At 35.0% G+C, this 22,241-nt stretch overlaps 1 protein-coding gene across 1 annotated transcript in view; it reads left to right on the top strand.

Moving 5' to 3' along the window:
- Positions 1-22,241, top strand: part of LOC131591743 (origin recognition complex subunit 5-like) — a 63,362-nt gene that overhangs the window by 22,234 nt on the left and 18,887 nt on the right. Inside the window, exons 12-13 of the mRNA XM_058862761.1 lie at positions 1,178-1,225; positions 4,576-4,686. Coding sequence (XP_058718744.1) covers positions 1,178-1,225; positions 4,576-4,686 — 159 coding nt within the window. The remainder of the gene's footprint in view (positions 1-1,177; positions 1,226-4,575; positions 4,687-22,241) is intronic.

The raw sequence follows: 22,241 nt of genomic DNA, 5'->3' as shown, positions 1-22,241 counted from the left end.
TGAATTAGCTATTTTTTTTAATCAGACAAATCATATGAAGTGAGCCTAAGCCCTGTCTACTGTTTAGCTCTTCAGAAGTCAGTTAAGAAAAGCCACATTTAATTTTGATATGGCTGAGTATTGAGGGGCACAGATACTAAGTACAATATTTTAAACATTTTAATGAAAAAATAATTCCTTCATTTGAGTTATTTTTTTCCCTGATTCATTGAGCATGCTTATAAGGTATATTAATAAGGTATGCTTATAAGGTATATTAGTAAGATATACTTTTCAAGGCTGTAGAAGAAGGAAAAACTCATCAGGTGATATTTTGAGAAATAGCACTTAACTATGTTTAAAAAATACTACACGTCTTCACTAATTTTACATCACTTACACCTCACTCATCATGTCTCATGACTTTTTTTGTTTCTTTTAAAATTGATTTTTTAAATTTGTGACATTGTTTACTATACTTTTGTACTTCTGCCCTTGTCTTGCCCTCACATTTTAGTTGAGATCCAAGTGCATTTGGCTATTTTTCTTCTATTTTTCTTTCAGTAGTCCTTCCTTCGTTAAGACAATTTAAAAAATGTGCAGCTTTAAATTATATTAATTTCTTCAATTCCCAACCCTACCCCTTCACCCTCCTCTCCTCCTTCCTTTTGTCATGTAGCTCAAGAACCTTGAACTACCTTTGTATTGTATTGATTAAATTCCTGGTTGTCATTCTGCCAACTTTCGTACCATCCAAATTCTGAAATAGGGTCAATAAAAGGTGAAAACTCTGGTGGATTTTATACATAGATACATTTTTAAAAATCATGATAGTCATCATCTGTCTTCTTTATTAGATGATTGAGGATATGAGGAGGATGGTGGCATGCAGTCATATTGCAAACAAATTTTTACTATCTCATCAGTTCCTGAGTGGATTAAAAAAAGCCAACTTACTCATGTCACCAAAAAATATTAGCATGCTGTGTTTTGGCTTTGCACCCCTTGGGACAAGGTGAAGCAAGAAGCTAGGCAAGTGTAATTTTAGGACTTATAGTAAGAAAGCTTGGTAGTAACATCAAAGGCAAGTACTGGAAGTGTAGTAAAGAAGTGTAGACCTGGAGCAAACTACCATTTTTAGTGTATACATTCTTTATTGATTGTGTTAACTATCTTTGCTCTTGTCTGTTGTTTGCAGCATCATGGGAAAATTAGAAAGACCAATTTCATGAAGAAGCATGAGAAGGTATGTATTTTATCCTTCTAAGCTGAGCTTGGCAGCAAGTATTTTCTTTCCACTTGTGGGTTTGTGTTTCATTTTGTTTCACTGATTACTGTAGAAACAGCTGAACTGCAGAAATAGCAATTTTTGGGGCACTTGTTTTATCTTCTTCAAATTTCTGTGAGATACAGACATTTTAATTTTATTGAAAATTGAAACTGCAATATAAAATTGTCTCCTAATGCCATATTTTTGCATACAAGAAAGTGTGTTTAATAAAGCTAGTTAAAGGTCATCATAAGTGGAGTCACCAAGTATCAGCATTTCTCTCAAAAATAATTTTATATTCTTTATATAAAAATTCTTTAATTTTTATAGAATGATTTTCATAATGAGTGAAATTGAAATGTAGGGATAAACAATTGCAGGTGTAGTGTTATAAATATACTCATTTGCTTCAGTTGGTGTGACAGTTTATGTCAATATAGCTTTGCCCAGAGAAGCTTGTCTAAAGATTGATTTACAGATCAGATTCACCTAACTCTAGTGGGTGCCTGGATATAAACCAGTTTATAGCCCATGCAGAGTCAGTCAATGCAGTCACTGGAGGGTAGGGTGTTGTGATTTGGCTCATATTTACATAGGCTTCATGTTCAGGCAGATGAATTGCACCACAAATTGTATTGATTAGATTTCTGCTGGCTATATTTGGAACTGAGGAAACTGGTTATCCATATCCAGGCTATCCATACCTGCTTGGCAGGAAGCTGACATTAGATGAAAGAAACCCTTCTGTAAAAGTTTAGGTACAGGAAGACTGAAAATCTGTTTTCTGATTCTTAAATGTGTCAGTCCAGAGACTGTTGGGTTTTTTTTTTAATTGGAAAAAAATATTGTGAATGAGGGGAAGAAACTGACTTACTATTCTATTAATTGCCCTGTTGCTGATAAAAGCAGCATTTGTTTGGTTTCTGTGCATGGTTGGCCTGGAACGATGCATTTCCAGTTTAGTGACAAGTGAGAGATCTTCCTGGTGAATCTCTTCTTGCAGGTGAAACTTTTTCAGGTGTCAGTCTGTCAGACTTGTTGATGTTGGTGTGTTTTTGTTTTTGTTTTTTTTTATTGGAAATGAGCTTATCTTGTATATCTGCTTCAGCCTAGGATTTGTTTTGTATCAGAATTTATAGCTTACACCTGAATATACTTCATTGTAGAGCAACCAGAGAAGTTTGGAAATGCTTTCTGCATTACAAAAAAAGGAAGAGGTATCATTCGGTCTTCAAGTACATGCTGTAAAGGTTGACAATTCAGTCAGTTGTGGTTAAGGAGTTTCTTCTTTTTGTGCAGATAATTGAGTTTGGGTTAAGCTTTTGCTCTTTAAAGAGCTCTTGGGGTTCTTGTTCATGAAATTTTGGAAAGTGAATACATGGCTTGCAGCTGTGTGATAGTGAAAGGCTTAGGCCAGGTAAACAGAGAGAACATGAAACTGGCATTGCAGATAAAAAGTATGAGCACACACAGTGGCAACTGGGAAAAAGTCTTTTTGAACAATGAATGTATTGCCTTGGTAAAAAGGTGACAGGGGGCATACAGAATTGATTTGATGGCTTATAAAACATTTTGACTAGACTTTTTGACTCTGGGAGATTTCTTTGTTTTTGAGAGGTGTTGAGTCCTTTGCAGTTTTATAAGTACTATCCTGTATAGCATTCTATCTTATCTCCTTGCAGAAAATTTTTAGTAACCACATTATATTTGAAGGAATTTCTAAACCATTGTTATTCTTCCAAGAAGTTATTCTTTTAGAATTAACTCATCTGCTTTTTCTAGAGGAAAGCTTTTCTTTTAAATAACTTGAAAGTTTCAGTCTGCTGTCTAAATAGAGAACAAGAAATTTCTGAAGTAACTGTATGTACTAAACAGAGCTTCAGAGATTACTCCATGCTAACTGCATTTGCTAGCTGCTTGGAGTGCAGTGATTTTAGTCTGTTTATTGACAGTAAAGAATATGCTTTACAGAATTGGCATGTGTAGAAGCAGAAGGGCAGGTGATTGTACAGTTTATAACTTACACCACATCTACATTCTGACTGAAGATGCCATGGTAAAGTCTTGGCTATGTGTTTCCATGATTTTTCACACTGCTTGCATTGTTAGCCAAGAGGTAGCTTTGGGGACATCTCCTGGATTTGAAAAGTTAAAACGTGTATTGGATATAACTTTTGGTTTTGCTGAAGAAATGAGTGCTTGTGTTTTACTGATGACTAATGCCACAGAGATGCTGGTGGTATATTTGAGGTGTTCTTTCCCAGAAGCATTTTGAAACAAACTTTCTCTTGAAAATTGCCTTTCATCTTGGATGCTCTGCTAGTAAAAATAAATCAATGTACACTGCAAAAAAGGCAACTGGATGCCAAAGGAGAGAGAATTAAATGGAAACTTAAAATAAAACAAGTATTTCCCTTGTAAGAGGTATCAGAAGTGTGGGTCATAAATCTCTGTAGTCCTAACAGTGCTGCCTGAGTTGGAATACTGCCCAGTTCTGCCTTATAAACTGTACATCTCTTTTTTGTGGAATTGGTTATTTTGAAAATGCTTAGCATTGAACAATCAGGACTTTGTATTTCTTTGAATTCAAGTGAAAGCAATGTTACCACATAAAATAATCCATAATGCCTAAAATGGCCATCAGTGTCAGCTGAGGTGTGAGGTGTGCATGATGCAAAAGAGCTCTGTAGATGCGAAGTTGAGCAAATATGCTGTGTTCTGATACCACAGTAGCTGGGCTGGTAGCTCATTATACAGCAGCTCTTACCAGCCAAAAAGCTGACCTTGAGCTCAGCCAACTGAACTCCTTATTTTAGCCAGCTAAACCTGTGGGAGGCATGTGCACTCTTGAGTCTTACACTCAGCACTCTTTGCATTGCCTCTGGAATACTCTGTCCAGTTTTGTCCTCTTCCTTTGGAAGAAATCTTTAAGCTCCCTACCAACACAAGCCATTCTGTGATTCCTTGAATGCCATAAAACATAGCCTTTCCTCTTTGTTCTTTAGATTGGGCAAGGTCATTAGACAAGATCAGTAAATGTATAAATCTACTGACAGGAAATTTGACATAAGATTCTCTGTTACAGCTCAAAAATGTTCCTGTTTCTTGTGCAGTTTGAACACTTGCCATGTTAAATAGATCTTCCCGTCTGTATCTTTTTCTCAATCATTAAGCATGTATTCAGTGTTTTCCATAACACGTAAGTAGGCTTTGTGAAACACTACTGTGAATCATAGTGCTTCCACAGTGGCCAAAAAGATAGGAATATCATCATGTAGTACTCCAGGGAATTGAAAGTGACTTAAAAAGTGTTGTTTCTGTTGCAGACCAGCAATCACCTACTTGGGCCAAAGCCATTTCCCCTGGACAGATTGTTAGCAATTTTATATAGTATCGTGGACAACAGAGTTGTTCCAACTGCAAATATCTTTTCCCAGGTGAGTGTGTACTTACTTTTTATTTGCTTTTTATGTCTGTAATTCACCAAGTTTTAAATGTTTTTAGTAAGTCAGAATTCTAATTAAATGTAATAAAAAACCAGCCACAACAGGTAATTTAAATTGAAGGTTTGGAGTAATTTTTATCTGTATTACTACCTGTGAATCCAGTACTTTATCTGTGTAATCTGAAATCTGCTAATAGGTAACTTTTTCCTGATCCTGGACTGTGGTCTATGCTGTTCAGTTCCTCGTTTTCTCCCTGAAGTCTGTAAGCCTGTTTGCATTTCAGGTTAGGTGTATGAATGTTCACTGTCCCTTGGCCAGAATTAGTCACCTTATAACACCAGTTACAAAAATGTAGTGTTGAAGAAGAAGCAGAGGGAATAAGGTACTTACATGTGAACAGTGTTTGCTGTGGTACATGTACCTACTGTTTTTCATTTGGACAAAATTTAAGTCTTGCAGAGAAGAATGAATATCCTGTTTCACTAGATGGCAGCATAGCTATGGAAGTGAGTGGAATTAAGTAAATCTAGTATTTTCTCAAGAGCTCTGGGCTTGTCAAGTGTGTATTGACCAGTTCTGTATAAGTAAAAATGATTTCCTGCTATCAGTTTGATTCTTGGATATCATCTCCACCTTAGAAATTCTCAATTTCTTTGTTCTTTCCAGTTGTAATTAATTTACTAAGATATTTTCCACCTTTCCTTGTTAGGTATCAAATTAAACCAAATAATATTTCAATTTATTGCCTGTATTCATGTAAAGTTCTAGGAACATACATGTTTGTTTTTTAGGATGTTAGCTGTGTATTCTCTTTATTTTTGGCTATCAAAAGCATTTTGGTAAACACTAGAATGTGAATGTATTATATAACAGTATTTTACAGTATATTTTCAGAATTAGTGTAGCTGCATATTTAACAGGCATTCCAGGTAAGAGAACAAATTAATCCAATGTACAGTTAAGTACATTGGATACTTTGTACAAAGTATAGTTCCACCTTAGACTAAATTACAGAATGGAAAAGTTCAATGAAATGCTTCATTCTAAGTTCAAGTTAGCACTAGGTGGCAGTGTTATCAAAGAATAGTTGTAATTATTTATTTTCTGAATATCTGGAGGTTAAGCTATAAAGATATAAAAAAATTGTATGTAATCTTACCCGAGTTAGGGCAAAGAACTTGAAATTAAATATCCTTATACAAAAATTAAGTTTTATAAATTATTTAAGTTTTTTTTTTATATAAAGCAATTTTTACATTATTTTTAAATTAAAAATATTGAAATTCTATTGCAAAATAATAAAAATTACAACAGACTGCAAAATAGGTTTGGGGAGGTAGTTCAAACCAGGCATAATATTTAATTGCTTTCTTTCTGGAATAGTTTAAAATAATTTTCATTTCACTGATTTTTGTCATTTGTTGTTATGTAAATATACTTTTCAAACAAAGTAAATATTTAGGATCTGGCTTCTTAGCAGTATTGATACATTTTACTATTAGATAACACAGTCTTAATTTTTTTTGTTTGTTTGTTCAGCATGGAAATAATTACAAATTTGTACAGAAGTTTAAAATATTTATGTCAAATATTTGGCTTCTTATCTGATTCACGATTAATTTTATGTGCTTCTTAATTTGTAAACTCAAAGGCTGTACATGAGCCAAATGCATGTTAATCCTCCCCATGTACTATCAGAAAATAGCATGCCTTAGCTTTAAAGTTGATCAACAATTGCAGTCAAGATTCAAGAAGGGCTAGCAGCTGCTTTAAGATCTGTCACTTGCTGATTTTGTGATATTTCTTATTGCTTCTTGCTTTTCTGTATAGTTTCTATTCACATGAAAATTTTGCCAGTTAGCTTTTCAAAAGTGAAATGTCTTCGCTAATGAGCAGCAAAATTTCATTTTTCCTCTTAATGATAGGTTTTATTGAAAATGTTTCATTTTTCTAAACAGATTTTCAACTTAAAATTTGAATCTTAATCTTTTGGTTTTTTGATATTATACTCTTTAAAATGGTCTCAAACTTTTTTTTAAACCAGGAGTTAACATATTTGTTTTACAAGTGTGATCTTTGCAACCAATAAAAAACGGAACAACTTCTGCTGTAATTAGGTTACAGGAGATAGAATTTGGCCCATTCATTTTTGGTTTTCCTAAATAACTAGTACAAGAGAGTAGCACGGGGGGGTTGGGGGAGGCAAATGTCCACTTCTGCAAATGAAAATGTTTTAGTTGCTCCCTTGGAAGTTTAAATTTCTCTTGGGTTTGTGCTCTTTTTAATCAAACTTTTCAGATATCTAGTGAGGATTTTTTGGCATGAAGTTAATGTAAGGCTTGGAGGTTTTATAGCTTCTTGATCTCTGTACATGCACGCATTGTTTGTATTCATTTGAGAAGTTCCCAGTGTTCATTTTTCTCTAGGAAAGTCACTGTTTTTCTTACTAATTTGCCATAATACTGTTTTTTTAGCACATTGTGTATTAGTATAAGAGGTTACTGAATTTGTTTAAATTTATTTGCTTACTCTTTAAACCAAGAGGTTAGAGGTAAGAGAACTGTTGATTTCTGGAACAATTTGAGAGGACGAGTTCTTAAAATGTTCTTCTTCAGATATAAGTCTGTATAATAATTTAACAGATTGAAGATGATACTGCAATCACCAGTGGGCAGTACATTCTGTGCTGGGACAGAACTTACACAGTTGATGGTCTCTTTAGATACATGGCTGAGCTTGTGGCTGAAGTGTTTTAAAAGGTAAAACATGGAGAAAATGGTGGAAAGATGCAAATGCACTTTGACACGGTACTGAAAACAGTGTGACTCTGAGGTTTGCAGTCTGCATCCTACAACAACAGGGAAGTCTTAGAGTTTCCTTACTTGTTACAGCAGGAACAACCAGGAGTATTATTTGTGTCCCCATATGGACCCATTGTGCAGAGTAGGAAATATTCATTGTGTCCAAGGGCAATTACAACAGAATGGAGGGATACAAAGAAACTTTGTAAAGCCTCCTGAAAACGCATTCTGCAAAGGTTCTGAGAGTATTCAGTCCTGCTTTGTATAAGAATAGTAGTTCATTTTAGGCTTCCCACAGAAAATAGACAGAAATACAGCATAATGCTCTTCATAAAAACGTGCCCTAGTACAGGACACAAATTAATTTATGTCCAAAGCATTGGGCAAGAATTATCACCACCAATTTAATTTAAATGAGGTCATTTTATATTGAAGAGAACAACGGCCGTTCATATCACAATCAATGAGCAAGTAGATATTGTTGTTACTGTTTACAAGCCAAAATTAACCAATGTTTTTTCCTCTACCAAAATCATTCAATAATTGCTTCTTCAAGTCAGTTCAGCTCTCCTGACCATTTTTCATTTTCTAGGCATTTTGTCTTGCTTCTGCTTTCTTGAGAAATAGGTTTTCATAAAGGGGATTGATTAGATCTACTTGTAGTTTTGAGCTATGGTGTTATCTGAGGTAAAATGGAACTAAACCCTTTGGCATACTTTTGTGTATTTTATTTCTGGTAATACATCTCTGAATATTTGGAAAAACATCTAGGATAACTTCTCTGAATATATAATAGCTGAAAATTGGGTAACTAATCAGTAATTTCAGTTTTGTTTACATTTCTACTTTAATGTACTAAAGTTAGGTCATCCTAGGTGTGGTTTTAATATTACTCATATTTAGCAATTACTTACAGATAGTTGTATAGTTAGAATTTACTTCTGACTGTAGTGCATTTGCAATCAGAGATTTCTAGGAAGGCTGTTTATGAGTATTGGAGATACATCAGGTATCTTACACATAGTCTGTATTTCATTAGATATTTCTTATCTCTTTGATGCTGGATCTAACGAAAACATTTTAATTTTCTTGAGAGTATCACAGATTCATAGAACTAATTTAGTTATAAGTGTGTAAGAATTTGGAATGAAGGTTAACAAACCTAAAATTTTTTGATCTGTTGTAAAGATAAATAGCATTGCAAATTGTTGTTCAAAGAGTAAGAACTTTTCATCTGAAGTTAAAATAAATGCAGATATGACATTTTGAGTAGTGTGTTAAGTGCCAGTATGATATGGGTCTATGAGAAACACACAAACCACTGATGTACATAACGTAGTTCCAGCTGGAGGGAGCCAGAGGAATGTAGTTTTCTGTAATTAAGAGAGGAAGAAAATGCCCTTTCTTGGAATGCAAGAATTTGGAGAGATTTGTTTTCTTTTTTCTTGCTTTCTTGTCTGCCTTACATGAATAGAATAGGGAATATCTAATATTCTTTATGTAAACTGGAACATTATGAGGCAATTTACCTGCTAGATTTCTTTGTCCCTGTTGGATTGGAAGCATGCTTTAGACTTCCTTTTTCGGATGACAATTTGATGTTTAAACTGCCCTTTATTTGTAAATTGACAGCTATGGAAAAATTTCAATAACAGGATTGGAAAGATGCCTGGTTTTGTTATCTACTTACTTGATTTGTGTTATGGCTTATATATGTCACAGCCTTTCTGGACACCAAATATCCACATCCCAATTACAGTTCTAACTCTATTACTGCATTATATTAGGTTCCCTTGATGGAACAATTTGATAAAGAGGAATTTGATTCTATGATTCTATAGTTCTGTGATTTGATTCTATGAATACTGTCAACAGTTTTGGTTTTTTTTCAAATGGAAAGCACTCTTAATCACTTCTACAAGCTCAGATTATATTAATGTTTAAAAATACGAAGTTTTTCATTCCACATTTGACAACTCTCGACAGAATAAGAATTACTCATTTTTGCTGGATCAGCTGTATTGTATTCCAGCTTTCCTTGCTGTTGCAGGAGCTGCTCACAGAAACATTTTGCATCTGGTTTTGACACTATTATTTAAGACTAATAGAATACTTTCCATTTAAAAAGTGAATAGGTAGGTGAATTTCTACAGAAAAAGGTGTAGTTTTAAATGTATGCTGTTCTCCACTCCCTAAGAGGCCTTATTATGAAGCAGAATGAAGATAAGCGAAGAAATACAGAGCATATTCTTCTACTGTCAGTAAATTAATTTTTGATTTTTTTAAATAAGCAAAATGCTGGAAAAATGAAAGTTCCTGCTGATTCTGTTAGACCACCTTCCTTTGCTTCCCTGTTACTCTGAAATTCCACAAGTGTGCTTGTTCTTTTTTTGGATAAATGGATAGAGTTATTGCTAAAATTTTACCTGAAATAATGGAGAAGTTCATAGCAGACATTAGCTACATCAGTGTGGGGCGTGACTTCAGAAGAATATATTTCTGTCCTGTTCTCAAATGAAATTAGCATTTAGATCTTCATGATGAAAGTTTGTTTTACAATGAGATTTCTTATCTGGTTGAATGTTTAAAAAAAAATCCCTTTCTATCTCATAGCTAATATAGCAAACTGATTCAAGACAAAATTGAGGTGTATCATGCATCTGATTTTGGAGATTGTCTTTGCTTTATAGATCCATTATGCAGTACTAAGGTTTAGTAGATCTGAGTAGTTGTGTACAAAAATGTTGATATGTTTGAATAATTATTTTACACATTGTTGAAAGGTGGAGTCATTAAGTAGTGAATATTCAGAAGGGAGATGAGTGTAAGAGTTACGTTTCTCTTGGTGTTGATTGTGTATGTAGATTTTCTTGAATTTTGTTTCTGGAATATAAGCAAATATATTCTCATGTATTTCCCTATATTTATCACTTCTTGAGTTCCGAAATTACAAGAGAAGATGTCATCAGCCTCTGCTTCTGTCCTATTGATTTAACCTGAAAATGACTTCATTTCACTGTCATCTTGCTTTGGAGGAAGGTACATAAAATTGCTCAGCTTAATCCATTCTGACCACAGGAGTCATCATCTCTGAAATGATCCTGCAATAATTCCATGCAGGGGAAAGCATTTACTTTTACAAAAAATTGAACTATATGGAAAAGGGTCTTAAAAGCCTATTTTTTATTTTTTTTTTTTCCTCTCTTCATGAGAACTATTTAGAATTATGGTATACCTCTCTATCTGGTCAGTCAGAAGATCTTTAGAGCTTCCCAGTGACAGGAATGAGCCAACAGAAACTGTAGACTCTGTGTTTATCTCATTCTCATTACTCGTATAAGTAAACTTCCCCTCCTTTTTCAGTGTGCAGTGAAGATACATAAGATACATCTTGCCAGCACAGAATATCTGTTAGTCTTCTATAATGTGTCTCACAAATATATATAATTCATATATGTATATATTTGTTCATATCTAATCTGTATATCCCTGCATGTTTATTGTCCAAGTGGGTTTGTAGTACAGCCTTTTGATTTCATGACTTCATGGTTGCCCATACCTAAAAGATTATTTTTGTATTGTTAGAAAATCATTCTTAGCAGTTGTTAATTTGTAGCTGTGGGGGTTTTTTTGGACAACTTTATATTATTACTGTTGTATTTGATCCTAACTGGTTTTGATTCTGTATCCTTTTATAGGTATATTATGAATCTGACACACTTTATTTGCCTGATCTGCCTATAGGTTAGAAAATATTGTAATCTATTGATCTCATTGCCCTGAATTGTATTGATCTCAGCACTCTGTTGATTTTATGTAGATTCAGGAAGACGGTGATAAGAGGTAATAAATAACTCTCATTTTCTCATTTTCTGTTATTGGTTACTGGACTAATCTGGCAGAAATTCATGAGCTGAGATGGGAACTTAATGTGATGCACAGCATGGTGACATAGTTAGCACTTTAGCACCGGCTATGGCAGCTTGAGAGAGCCTGCTGTTAAGCAAAAAGAAAGGAGAAAACATTACTTTTAACCAAATAGCTGACTCTATTTTTTTTCAACTTTGAGCATAGCTGTGAATAAAAATAAAAGTGTTCTTACTTCAAGTAGTACTTTCTAATTAAAATTGTGAAGAGACTGATATGCTTGATTCTTTCTAATTTTAATTGATGCAGAGAAGATCTTTTAGAAAAACTAACACTGTTTTACCTATATTATGTTGTTTGACCTAACTTGATCTTATTTTCATTTTGGAGGTATATTGATAATATAGCTTTACAATTTATTAGAAGGCTTTCTTAATCAAATTCTATTCTATTCTATTCTGAGTTCTTTCTTTACAGTAAAGTAGAAAATATACCTTATTTCGGTGAAGAGCTTATTGTAGCAAGTCCCTGCTTAGCATTTACTCTTTGTCTTAAAAACAGTGTATTTGATAGGACAAATTGTTGTGAATTATTGAAAACTAGTTTTACAGAAGAAATTATGGTTATGACAAGGGAAGGACTACTGAGAGGGAAGGGGCGGTGAGGACTTCAGATGAGATGAAGTTTATCGGGAAGATAAAGTGAATTCCTAAATATCTTATCTAGAACAGTTTACTAATTTCTAAACTTCCTTGCTTTTTGATCTTAGTTTTTTTATTTGTGTAGCATGTCCCTAAGAATTTGCTGACCAGGAAGTAGCTATGTTTAAGGCTTTGTAAAATTGATCTATTATAGATTTGTACTTTCCAGTATATAATCAAATAGAAATTGTGATTGAGGTAGGTATGTAAATTTGCTATGTAGTGACGAAGAGTTTATATACTCTGTGCATCTGTTAATAACTTTCACAAAGTATTCTTGTGGCCCTGTGAACATTTTATATATTCCCTTGTGCCTTTCACATCTTTTAGACTGCATGCTATATAACATAGGGAATGTGTTGTATCAACCAAGTTCCTTTAACTTCTGTTCTCTCGGCACATTATTTGTAAACAGTATTTGAAGCTTCAAATCTTAACTTATCTATGAAAATGTGTTAGTATATCAAAGAAGTAAATATGAATACATGAAAGACAAAGCAGAGTTTTCCTCTTCCAAACTCTGTCCTTGCCATCCCTTTCTTTACACACTTATTTAGAAATTGGTTTCATGTGCTTACTGGAAGGAATATCATTTAATACTCCAGGAACAAATTTGTGCTGTGTTTACATCAGGCAATTGCAGCTGAAGCTTGTTAGTGATTGCCTCCCCAATTAAAAAAAATTCTTCACTGTGGTACATGAACTCCTATTGTTTGGAGATAAATGATCAGCTCATCCCCTCTTTAGGGAAGAACAAAGAACATAATAGTACATCTGGTTCATGTGTTAAGACAGCAAAGATTAATCAAGCAAATACTGCACAACCTCTCTTGATAACATATATATCTAAAACCAGCCTGTATAAGTTTTTTTAATCACTTTGGTTTAACCATTTACTGTATGCAGAAAGTCTACTCCAGAATCACCAGCTATTCTTGGAAATAAGATAGGACACAATCCTGACATAAAGTGAATTTTAGAGCATTAGGATAGAATTCATTAGCGCTCTCTCAAATCTCTTGTTTTAAGCTGATACACCTAGAAAGACATGGTTAAAGACTTAAAAGAACCTTTCAAGCCCATAGGTGACATCATTTATAATACTCTTTATAAATTCTGTCTTTCCTAGAAGTAATTTGGCTGTTTTCTCTCACCATTTGGAGTATGACCTGTTTGGGACAATGAACCATCTTACTGAGCATTTGTTTAGAATCTGGTTAATCGAAGTACAATTTCAAAACTAGAACTAACACTTGAGGTTAAATAGCTACATTGTGTGCCTGTTTCTTCACATCCCTGATAACTAGAACTAAAGTCTAATTCCAGCTGAAAGGCTACTAAAGGCCAGTTTTACCTGCTGTACTTTTTGCTGTCATTGTCTTTCAGCCAAAACAGCTTTACTGGCTCCTTGGTGTTGGCTTCAGCGAGCATAGGGACATGGATAGCCTGTCAAGATCTTTATTTGACAATCCTTTGCTTATTTAATATCTTTTACTTCCCTGCACATACAGTAATGAATGCAATTACAATTTCAGTAGTGGCAAGAAAGATGATTCAGAATCACTGGTTGAAGGGTTAGCTATAATGTTATATTCTTTTTATTGATGTGCTCCTTGGACTAGTTGTTATATGGTTCCTTGTCCTCCTGTCCCTGCCTAATGCACTCCCTACCTACAGTTTGTTCTCCTTAGGTATTTATACTCGCCTGTCACTTCAATACAAATGAATTTGCTGTATCACATGTGAAATAAATTTGTAGCATTGTATCTCTACCTTCCATTTTTTTATGAGGTTGAAAAGTACTGAGACTGTGAACATGAACAATGTCAGAGCATAAGGTATCAAAATGATACATAAAAAAATGTTGGATCAGTTTGGTGAATGCTTGTACTGTTTCTGCCCTGCCAGCTGCAGTCAGTTCTAGCTAATGACTTTGTGGTTGACACCCCTCCTCCCCTAAAGACCCTCTGCTGCTGGCTGTGTTCATTTGATAGCAGATAGTGGGGCTTGCCTCAGTATCTTGGACAAAAGAAGCAGCTGCATTGAAAGAGGATTTCAAAATATGAAGCTTGTTCACAAAAGGAATGCCTCTTGGTAGATGAGGAATAGTTAGGAATTTACATAATCTCTTCTCCATCTATGAAAATGAAAACTGGAAAATATTTGGGGGGCGGCAATGTGGAAAACTGATAGCATCGTGTGTGTAAATCTCATTTATGAAAAGTTTATATTCTTAGTAAATGTTGCAAATATTGTTCATTTAAAATATGGGGAATGACAAAACAAGGTGAGACAAATCCTAGAGTAGCTTAGACTTGGAAAGCTGCTATAGTGACGATGTTGACAATGATGATTATTATGGCTGAAAATGGTGCTATATATGTGAAGGTGCATAGGTGCTGCAAAAAGTTTCCATCCTTACTGCTGTATGATTTAATTTCTCACATTACCTGGAGGAGGGTGGACAATACTAGAAATAATGTGGTGGTTTTAGGTGGGATTGGTTCTACCTATGTATGTGTCTGAACAGTAAGAGGTAGTCTGAAGTAGTCAGTGTGCTTTTCTAGCTAATGGAGAGAAACAGACATGCACCCTGATGTAGACATGAGCATCTAAACCCACTGTTAATGAAAGAGTTTTAAAATCTGCACTAAGTTTCAATGAACCATGTCCTGAAGCACACCTTTGTCCGCTAGAAACAGAATCAAAACAACCTCAGATGCAAACATTTACATTATAGCTATGTAAAGGTATTCTATCCTGAAGGACTACAAAGTGTTTTCTCAGTAATTAATCTGGGTTTCTTGTAAAACAAAAGGAAAAGCCACCATCAAATATCCCTGCTTGGATGTCATATTCCTTGTCAAAATGTTTGAAGAATGGGGACACTGATTGATACGTACACCTTCCCACTCATTCCTCCTGTACATGAAGTTGGACTGTCACTGTGTGGTGAGTACTTGGGAAGAGCATGTCCAGGGTTGCATTGCATGGCTGGCAAGCTGCTGTTGGCCTTCTTGCCCTTTTTTTGCTGGACTGCTTTTGACTTGTTCCTAAGGGCAGGGTGCTGAAACTGCCTTGTTCTGATAGAAACTTATTTTGCAGAATTCTGTGATGATGACCTACCGTTTTACATCCTTTAACTTTCAATCCGAACCCTACATCTCTCAACTGTATTTCAGTTACAGCAGCTATAGACTAGCTCAGTGTTTGGGAAAAACACTCTGAAAGTGATGTTTTTCAATGTGAGAATGCCAAATATGTCAAGAAAGGATCTTCTACCTTTATTTTGTGAAATATGAAATAAAAGAGGTTAGGTATAACCTCTGCAAGAGCAAGTCAGAAGATTTATCAAAAAAAATGAAAGACTGATAAGTTATTTAAATTTCAGGAAGTGTTTCAGAGGTAAAATTTAAAAATATTACTGAGATTCGGTGTGGATTTTTGGGCACAGTTTACCTGAAACTAAAATTGAAATATTGGAAGACAGATCTACTTCAGATGAGCAGATGCTGATCTGTAGGTGTGTTTCACTAACATGTGATGGTGCAGCGTTAACTTGATTCAGATGAGCGTTCATTACGCTGCTTTTTTCCAGGTAGAGAAAGTTTTTTTTAAAAAAAGAAAACAAAACATGAACAAAAACTCAAAATCAAACCCCAAATAAACAGACAAAAATCTTAGTTTCAAAAATTCTGTACTTTCAAACTCTTTTTAGGTTGCTGTCTTTTATACAAATTAGTAGTTATTTTTGAATGTGATTAAATATATATATTTTGCCATTTCTAACAGGACCTGATTCTAGTCTCCATAGCAGTTCTCTTAGAATATTGAGAGGTATCTTTCTGTCCATATTTTTACATACTTTTATTTTTTTTCTGCCTGCTCATCTTTCATAAATGTTTCCTGAAATAGAATATAAATGAACTATGGGAGCTTCATCATCCTATTGTGAACATTCTAAAGCAATCCACTATGAGAAATAGTATATATAGGCAATATATCTATGTCTTCTGGAAAGTTCTGAATTCAGAACTTTCCTAGTAGTGAGTTTAAAAAAACATAGGAGACTTAGTAGCTGGGATTTTTTTTGAAAGGTATAGCTAGAGAATATGAAGAATCAGGTTGGTCTGTTTTAATAATTGAAGAGTGCTGGATGTGTTGTTGACCATCTGTGACCCACATAAAATAAACTAGTGGGTATTCCATGTTCTAGATATCTGGGCAAGAAATATGAAAGACAATGTCAAAAGATAAAGTAGTGAATTATATACATAAAAACCCCCTGGTGTTGTAGATACAGACAGTAAACAGATTGACTCAAGAGATTACCACACAGACATGAGAAGAAAACTGAAGATTGTTGTTATAAAATGATCTTTTCCAGCCTTTTTTATTTATTACTAGCATATGGCCTAGGAAGACTTTTTGCAACAGATATATTCTAGTGTGGAATGGCCTCTAATGGATGTATGACACTGATGGTGCAGAGAAAAGCTTTTTAATAATTTGTGTGACTGTAGTGCTTGTGAAAGATGCTAGACTGACAGTCTAGAAGACTGGGAGTCTGAAGTAATCTGTTCTGATTCACTGAACAGGTATAGCAGAGGCATCAATGGCACAAAATCTGTGTATTGCTTTTTAATTTTATCCTGAAAAATCTATCTTTTGTTTTGAGCTGGTTGAGTCTTTGTTAATAGTGACAGAGTTGCTGTTCACCCTAGTACTTAGCTCTTACAGATGAGCTTTTGACATAGAGAAGCTTTCTGTTTAAATTAACAACTTCTGTCATAGAATATGATGGGCTTTCAGTAGTAGTGAAGGGGGAAGGATGACTAACAGGGAACACATGGTGACTGGAGCTGTTGCACAGTAGGCTGGTCTGCTGGTCATCATGTCCTTAGCCTGCCTTTTTCCTTCCCTTCTAGACAAATAATTGAGACCTTGCTGTTTTTAACACTTGTACTAGGCATTTTGTGGGACTACCCTGTGGAATGCATTTTGACCACTTGTTTTAACATGTTTTCTATGCAGTTGTGACCAGAACCAGATAATCTCTTGATGACTGGGAGAAATGAAAAGATGCAGGTGGAGATTTGGCATGGCAGAATCTCCTTAGCAGTAAAGAAATCTACTTTTATTCATGATTAGATTAATATTCAAACCAATATCCTCTTCTCCCATATTAAAAATATCCCAAATTTTAATTCTACTCATCGTCTGGAATTCCCCAGAGTGAGCCAGACTCCAGTCCAATTTGCAGTCTCCATCTTGCTCAGGTGAAACTTTTGTAACTTTACATTGTGCTGGGGCACAGGGGATAGCTCAGTGTGTTGGAGTGATGAGGAAGAAAGGTAGTAGCAAACAGGATAGGGAGTCATCAGTTTGACAGGAGATAAAAAGTAATGCTTGAAGTCCTCATGTAATTTTCTTATGTGTGCAAATATTTATGCAGATACTAAAAAAGACAAATTGCAAACGAAAAAAAGGTTAATTATCTGTACTCCAAAAACCAAAGGTATTTCAGACTGATTGCCCAAAATAGATGGTGCCTAAAACCTGGAAAAAGACCCAAACATAAAAATGAGTAATGTAAACAATTTATTAGGCACTTACATTATATTTTTAATTAGGAGAAATGCTGGTCTCCAGTGCAGGTAATTTCATTTTTTTCTATGATGGTTTGAAATGAGCAGATAAGAGATTTGAGTCTGATGTTTTATTAAAACAAACAAAAGGAAAAAAACACAAAAACCTACACACATCAGTGAAAAGTGGGAAATGCTGGCATGCATAAGTGGACATGACCTGAAATAAATCTGTTCAGAGAAAGGAAAATAATTGCAAAGCAGTAACACTTAAAAGAAGATATAGGCATGAAGACTGGCAAAAATTAAAGGCTAGAAGGGAATGACTTGTGAAGAAAGATTAAAGGAAATGAACACATGTAATTATTACTTATAGCTATCTGTGTGCTTGGTGATGTTCAGATGAAGAGAGATGATCCCTACACTAATTTGGCTAAATAACTACTAGGGGATGATGAAAATGTCTGAAGGTATTTATAGTCTTCAAGTGCCAAGAAAGGATTCATTTAGAAGAGTTCAAAAAAGGTCTAAGTAGGAGTAATGAAATAAGATGAGGGGAATCTTAGCTTTGAATACTACAAAAAACGCTTCTCTTGGGGAGGCTAAAGTGTGTGATAGTCTCCCCTGAAGTTTTAGTGCACTGCCCCACAGCTTGAGCTATTGCATGTGACAGTAGACAAAGCATTCAGATACAAACTTTAAAGAAGGCAGAAGAATTTTGCATTGGTGGGTGGAGAGTGAAGATGACTTAATAGATACATTCCATCTTTAATTTCTGTGGTCTCACATGATATAAATTAACAAAATAAGACTCACAGTATACTACTGAAACATGATTTATGTAAATTTGCTTTAGAATAGGCATTAACCTTGATCCTTTCTTCATTTCTGCATTAAGCCTTGCCTTTGATACAGTAATCTTAATTAAAACTGAATATTTCATGATTTAACTCCCTCTGCTTCATAAGCAGAACAATACTCTTATCTATGTTACCTATAAAAGTGCAATCCATATAGAGTATCTATTGCATCAGATGATAGGTTTGCTTAAGGTCATTTTCATATGAATAAAAGTACTGACAAAGAGCGGTTTAATTTGTTTAAAAATTATCAAGTCTTACTTTACAACCAAATGTTAAAAAGCAAGTTAAATAATTTTTCATGCATGTTGAATTAGGAAATGTTGACCTAATAAATACTATATTCTTTTGGAAAAAAACCAAAACCAACCTGCATGAAAAGGAAAAAAATATAAGTATTGGCAGATGTGATGTGTGTCAAGTGTGTCATCATGTAACTGTCAATCACTGTCATCTTCATAATACTTTTAACTGGATTAGGTTAGGTAGTAAGAGAAAAGCTGTTCGTTTTCATGTTAAATCCGAGTATGTTCTAAAAGAGACAGGCAGGAATTTGAAACAGGCATGAAAGTTTGCCTGTTTTTTTAATTTTTGGAGGGTTTTTTGTTGTTGATGTTGGGGGTTTTGCTGTTTGTTTATGTTGTTTTGTCATGATGTTAGAACAAATGAAGGCAGTTCTGGATAAATGCTGGAACTTGCCTTCCTCTCCAGACACATGACCACGTGCATGCATGCAAGACACATCCTTAGTCTAGGGGTACTTTGTAATTGCAGTCACTGACACAGGACAGGCATCTTCAGGTTGCTCACTGCTTATAAATGGAGACATTTGTAAAATGACATTTTCTAGCTTGAAAAGATGTGCAGGTTTTGTCTTAGTTATTTTGTAATAATCTACAGTAGAAGTTCAAGGAAAGAGGATGTAATATTAAGTGACAACACTTAATAAATAATATATAACTTAGTCTTAAAACGTAGAGGGCAAGCAAACCTCTAAGCATCCATCTATATTGAAAAAAGCCATCTTTTTCTGAAATTCTTTAATTCTTTGTTGAATTTAAGATGTCAGACTAAACACTTTGGATAAAAAAGCAGCTGTGATAAATCTTGATATCTGGACTGCTTCCTTACTGAGTAGCTGACTTTGGTGATAATTTCATATGTGTCACTGGAATCTTTGGTTATGTCAGATATTTAGTGGATCCAGTGTAAGTCATCAATCCCTTTTTTCCAAATATAAGTCTAACCTCTTGGTTAAATAATATTTGCTAGTCACTTTCATCAGCATTTGAGATATTTTTCCCTCATTATTCCAGTTTTTTCTTTGTTGGCTCTATATCAAGTTGCAGCTGTGGTACGTTGGACATCCATAAACATTACATATATACCAGTACCTTTACTTCCCTTTCAGAGCACAAGAAACATAGCAGTGTGCATTTATTGTGAATAATTTTGATATAAATGAATTGATAGTGCATTTTTAGGCACAGCAGCTTTCTCATCAGTTCATTGCCTTATTGGATTCAACACTTAACAGAGAACAAATTTGTAAAGTCAAATACATTTATTTGCTGGAGGAAAAATTAGAAAGGGAGTATTTGTTAATCTCATTTTTACATTTCTAGTCCTCCCGTTAGATCTTTACAGGAGAATTAACACCTGAATGGTTTTGCAGCCCCATTTCCCTGCTTTTTTGCCTGTGTCATCTGTGGCATTCTCAAGTGGAGCTTTTAATGGCCACAAAGAACACGGGAGCTGTGGGTTCTGTGTGGGTCCCTAGCACCAGAGGATGTTTTGTGGCTGGTTCCAGGGAGCCCAAAGGGTTAAATGCAGTTAAGCTTTTCCTTAGCTTTCTGGGAACCTGGCAGTGGCTTTCTTTCAGTTGCTTTGTAAGAGGAGGAACAATACCTGAATTCAGCCTTGGTTTGTGTTGGAGAGGGGGAAGGATTCAGGTTATAGTGTTGGAGGCAGCAGTTGCACTCGGGCAGTAGCAGCAAGTGCTTCACCCTTTGGCTGAAAAAAGGGGAATGTTAACAAGGCAAGTCTCAGATAAGACCATATGTATGTAGGGTTTTGTTATTATTTAATCCATTTCTCTCTGCTTGTGATTTTCTTTTTAGCTAAATTAATCACGCAGTTTTGAATAGGCTGCATTCTGCCACTGGGAACTGTAACTCAGGCTCTGGCTGGTGATGAGCTAGCCTAAAAGCAGGGGGACACAGTTTTTTTTGTGGCTTGCACTCAGGCAGGAGCTTGAGAGTCTAGTCACTTGGAAGAAAATAAGCATTTAGAAACTAAAAGTTGAACCCTGAGCCTAGGTAATGATGATGAAAAATAGCCTCTGAAAATTCTTACAGTAAGGTATCATTCTGTTAGTCAACTGAATGGAAATTATGTTTCTGAATTAATTTTAAAAGTTTATTTTTGAAGGAGGTGGTCCTGAGCATGTTTATGGCTACTGACTGTATTTCATATTGATTTCTTCAGTGAGCTACTGTTATTGGAAACCACCAAGATGGTTTGGTCAGAGGAGGCTGCATGGGAATCTCATGATTGTTTCAGTTTTCTGGATTTTCTAATTTCTTTTAGAGAAGGATTTGGGTTATATCTCAGGAAACAAGACAAACACAAAAAAAAAAATCTCACCAAGAAACCAACTTGTCATAAGGATAAACATATTGGTGTTTGGTTTCTGAGTTAAACATTTCTCCACTTCCAAACATTGCTTGTATGGAGCAGGATGATGCAGCAGGAGTAGTTGAGGAGAGCTCTGTTAAGACTGCCCCACCCAAGTGCTCAATGTGTTTGAATGTGATGATCCTTAGGCCCTAACCAAGACCCAGGAACAGAATGTGGAGCATCTTAGGCTGAGAAGTGGGGAAGCAGGAGGAGCAGGAGGCATGTAGAGGATAAGGGAATATAATGAGCCACAGCAAGGAGTTGCTGTTTTACTCCAATGCAATTGGCAGGAATCTAAATACAGGAGGAACATCAGGAAATGCTTTCTCACTGTGAGGGTGACTTGAGTGCTGGCACAGGTTGGCCAGAATGGTGGTGAAATCTCCATCCTCAGAGGTACTCAAAAGCTGTCTGAACATGGTTCTGGGCAGCCTGGTCAAGGTGGCCCTGCCACCTCAGCTATTCTGTGATTCTGAGTTGTGAGGAAGCTCAGAACTGAACTGAACAAAAGCTGAGGTTGTAAAGGACATGAACAATGTCTTTGAGATTTTTGCATTGGGAAAGGCTTATGAATATGTCTTTCTCACCAAAAAAAAACCATATTTAGTCTATTAAAGATTTTATCACATATGTTTATTTAAGATCAACATTTTTAAATTGCTGAACTTTTGTACAATGAAATACACAGCTTTTTAATAATACAAGATTCAAGGAAGACTCTCTGGAGGGCTTCTGGCCAGAGAGTCTGTTATGTCAGATACTGTCTCAATTCATAATGTATATTTTCTGGAACATGCTGCTGCTTTTATGAACTTGTTTCAAGTCCAGTCATAAGGATTTCAGAACACACCGTTACAGAAAAATGTTACTTTCGCAATGTTTAGCAGAAGCATTTAGCACTGTTTCTGTTTTTAATGGCTTTAGTTTTTCATGAGGTAGTAACTTTATCGTGCGTATCAGGCAAAAAGTGTGATTTGAGGATGCAGTACTGCAGTGATCATGATTAATTTGAAATATAACAAGCATTAAATAAAACTTTTAAACTAGTAT

The sequence above is a fragment of the Poecile atricapillus genome, chromosome W (genome assembly GCF_030490865.1).
Source record: "Poecile atricapillus isolate bPoeAtr1 chromosome W, bPoeAtr1.hap1, whole genome shotgun sequence".
Lineage (NCBI taxonomy): Eukaryota > Metazoa > Chordata > Aves > Passeriformes > Paridae > Poecile > Poecile atricapillus.
Note: the sequence above shows the minus strand (reverse complement) of the source record. Positions and strands in the feature narration are given on the sequence as shown.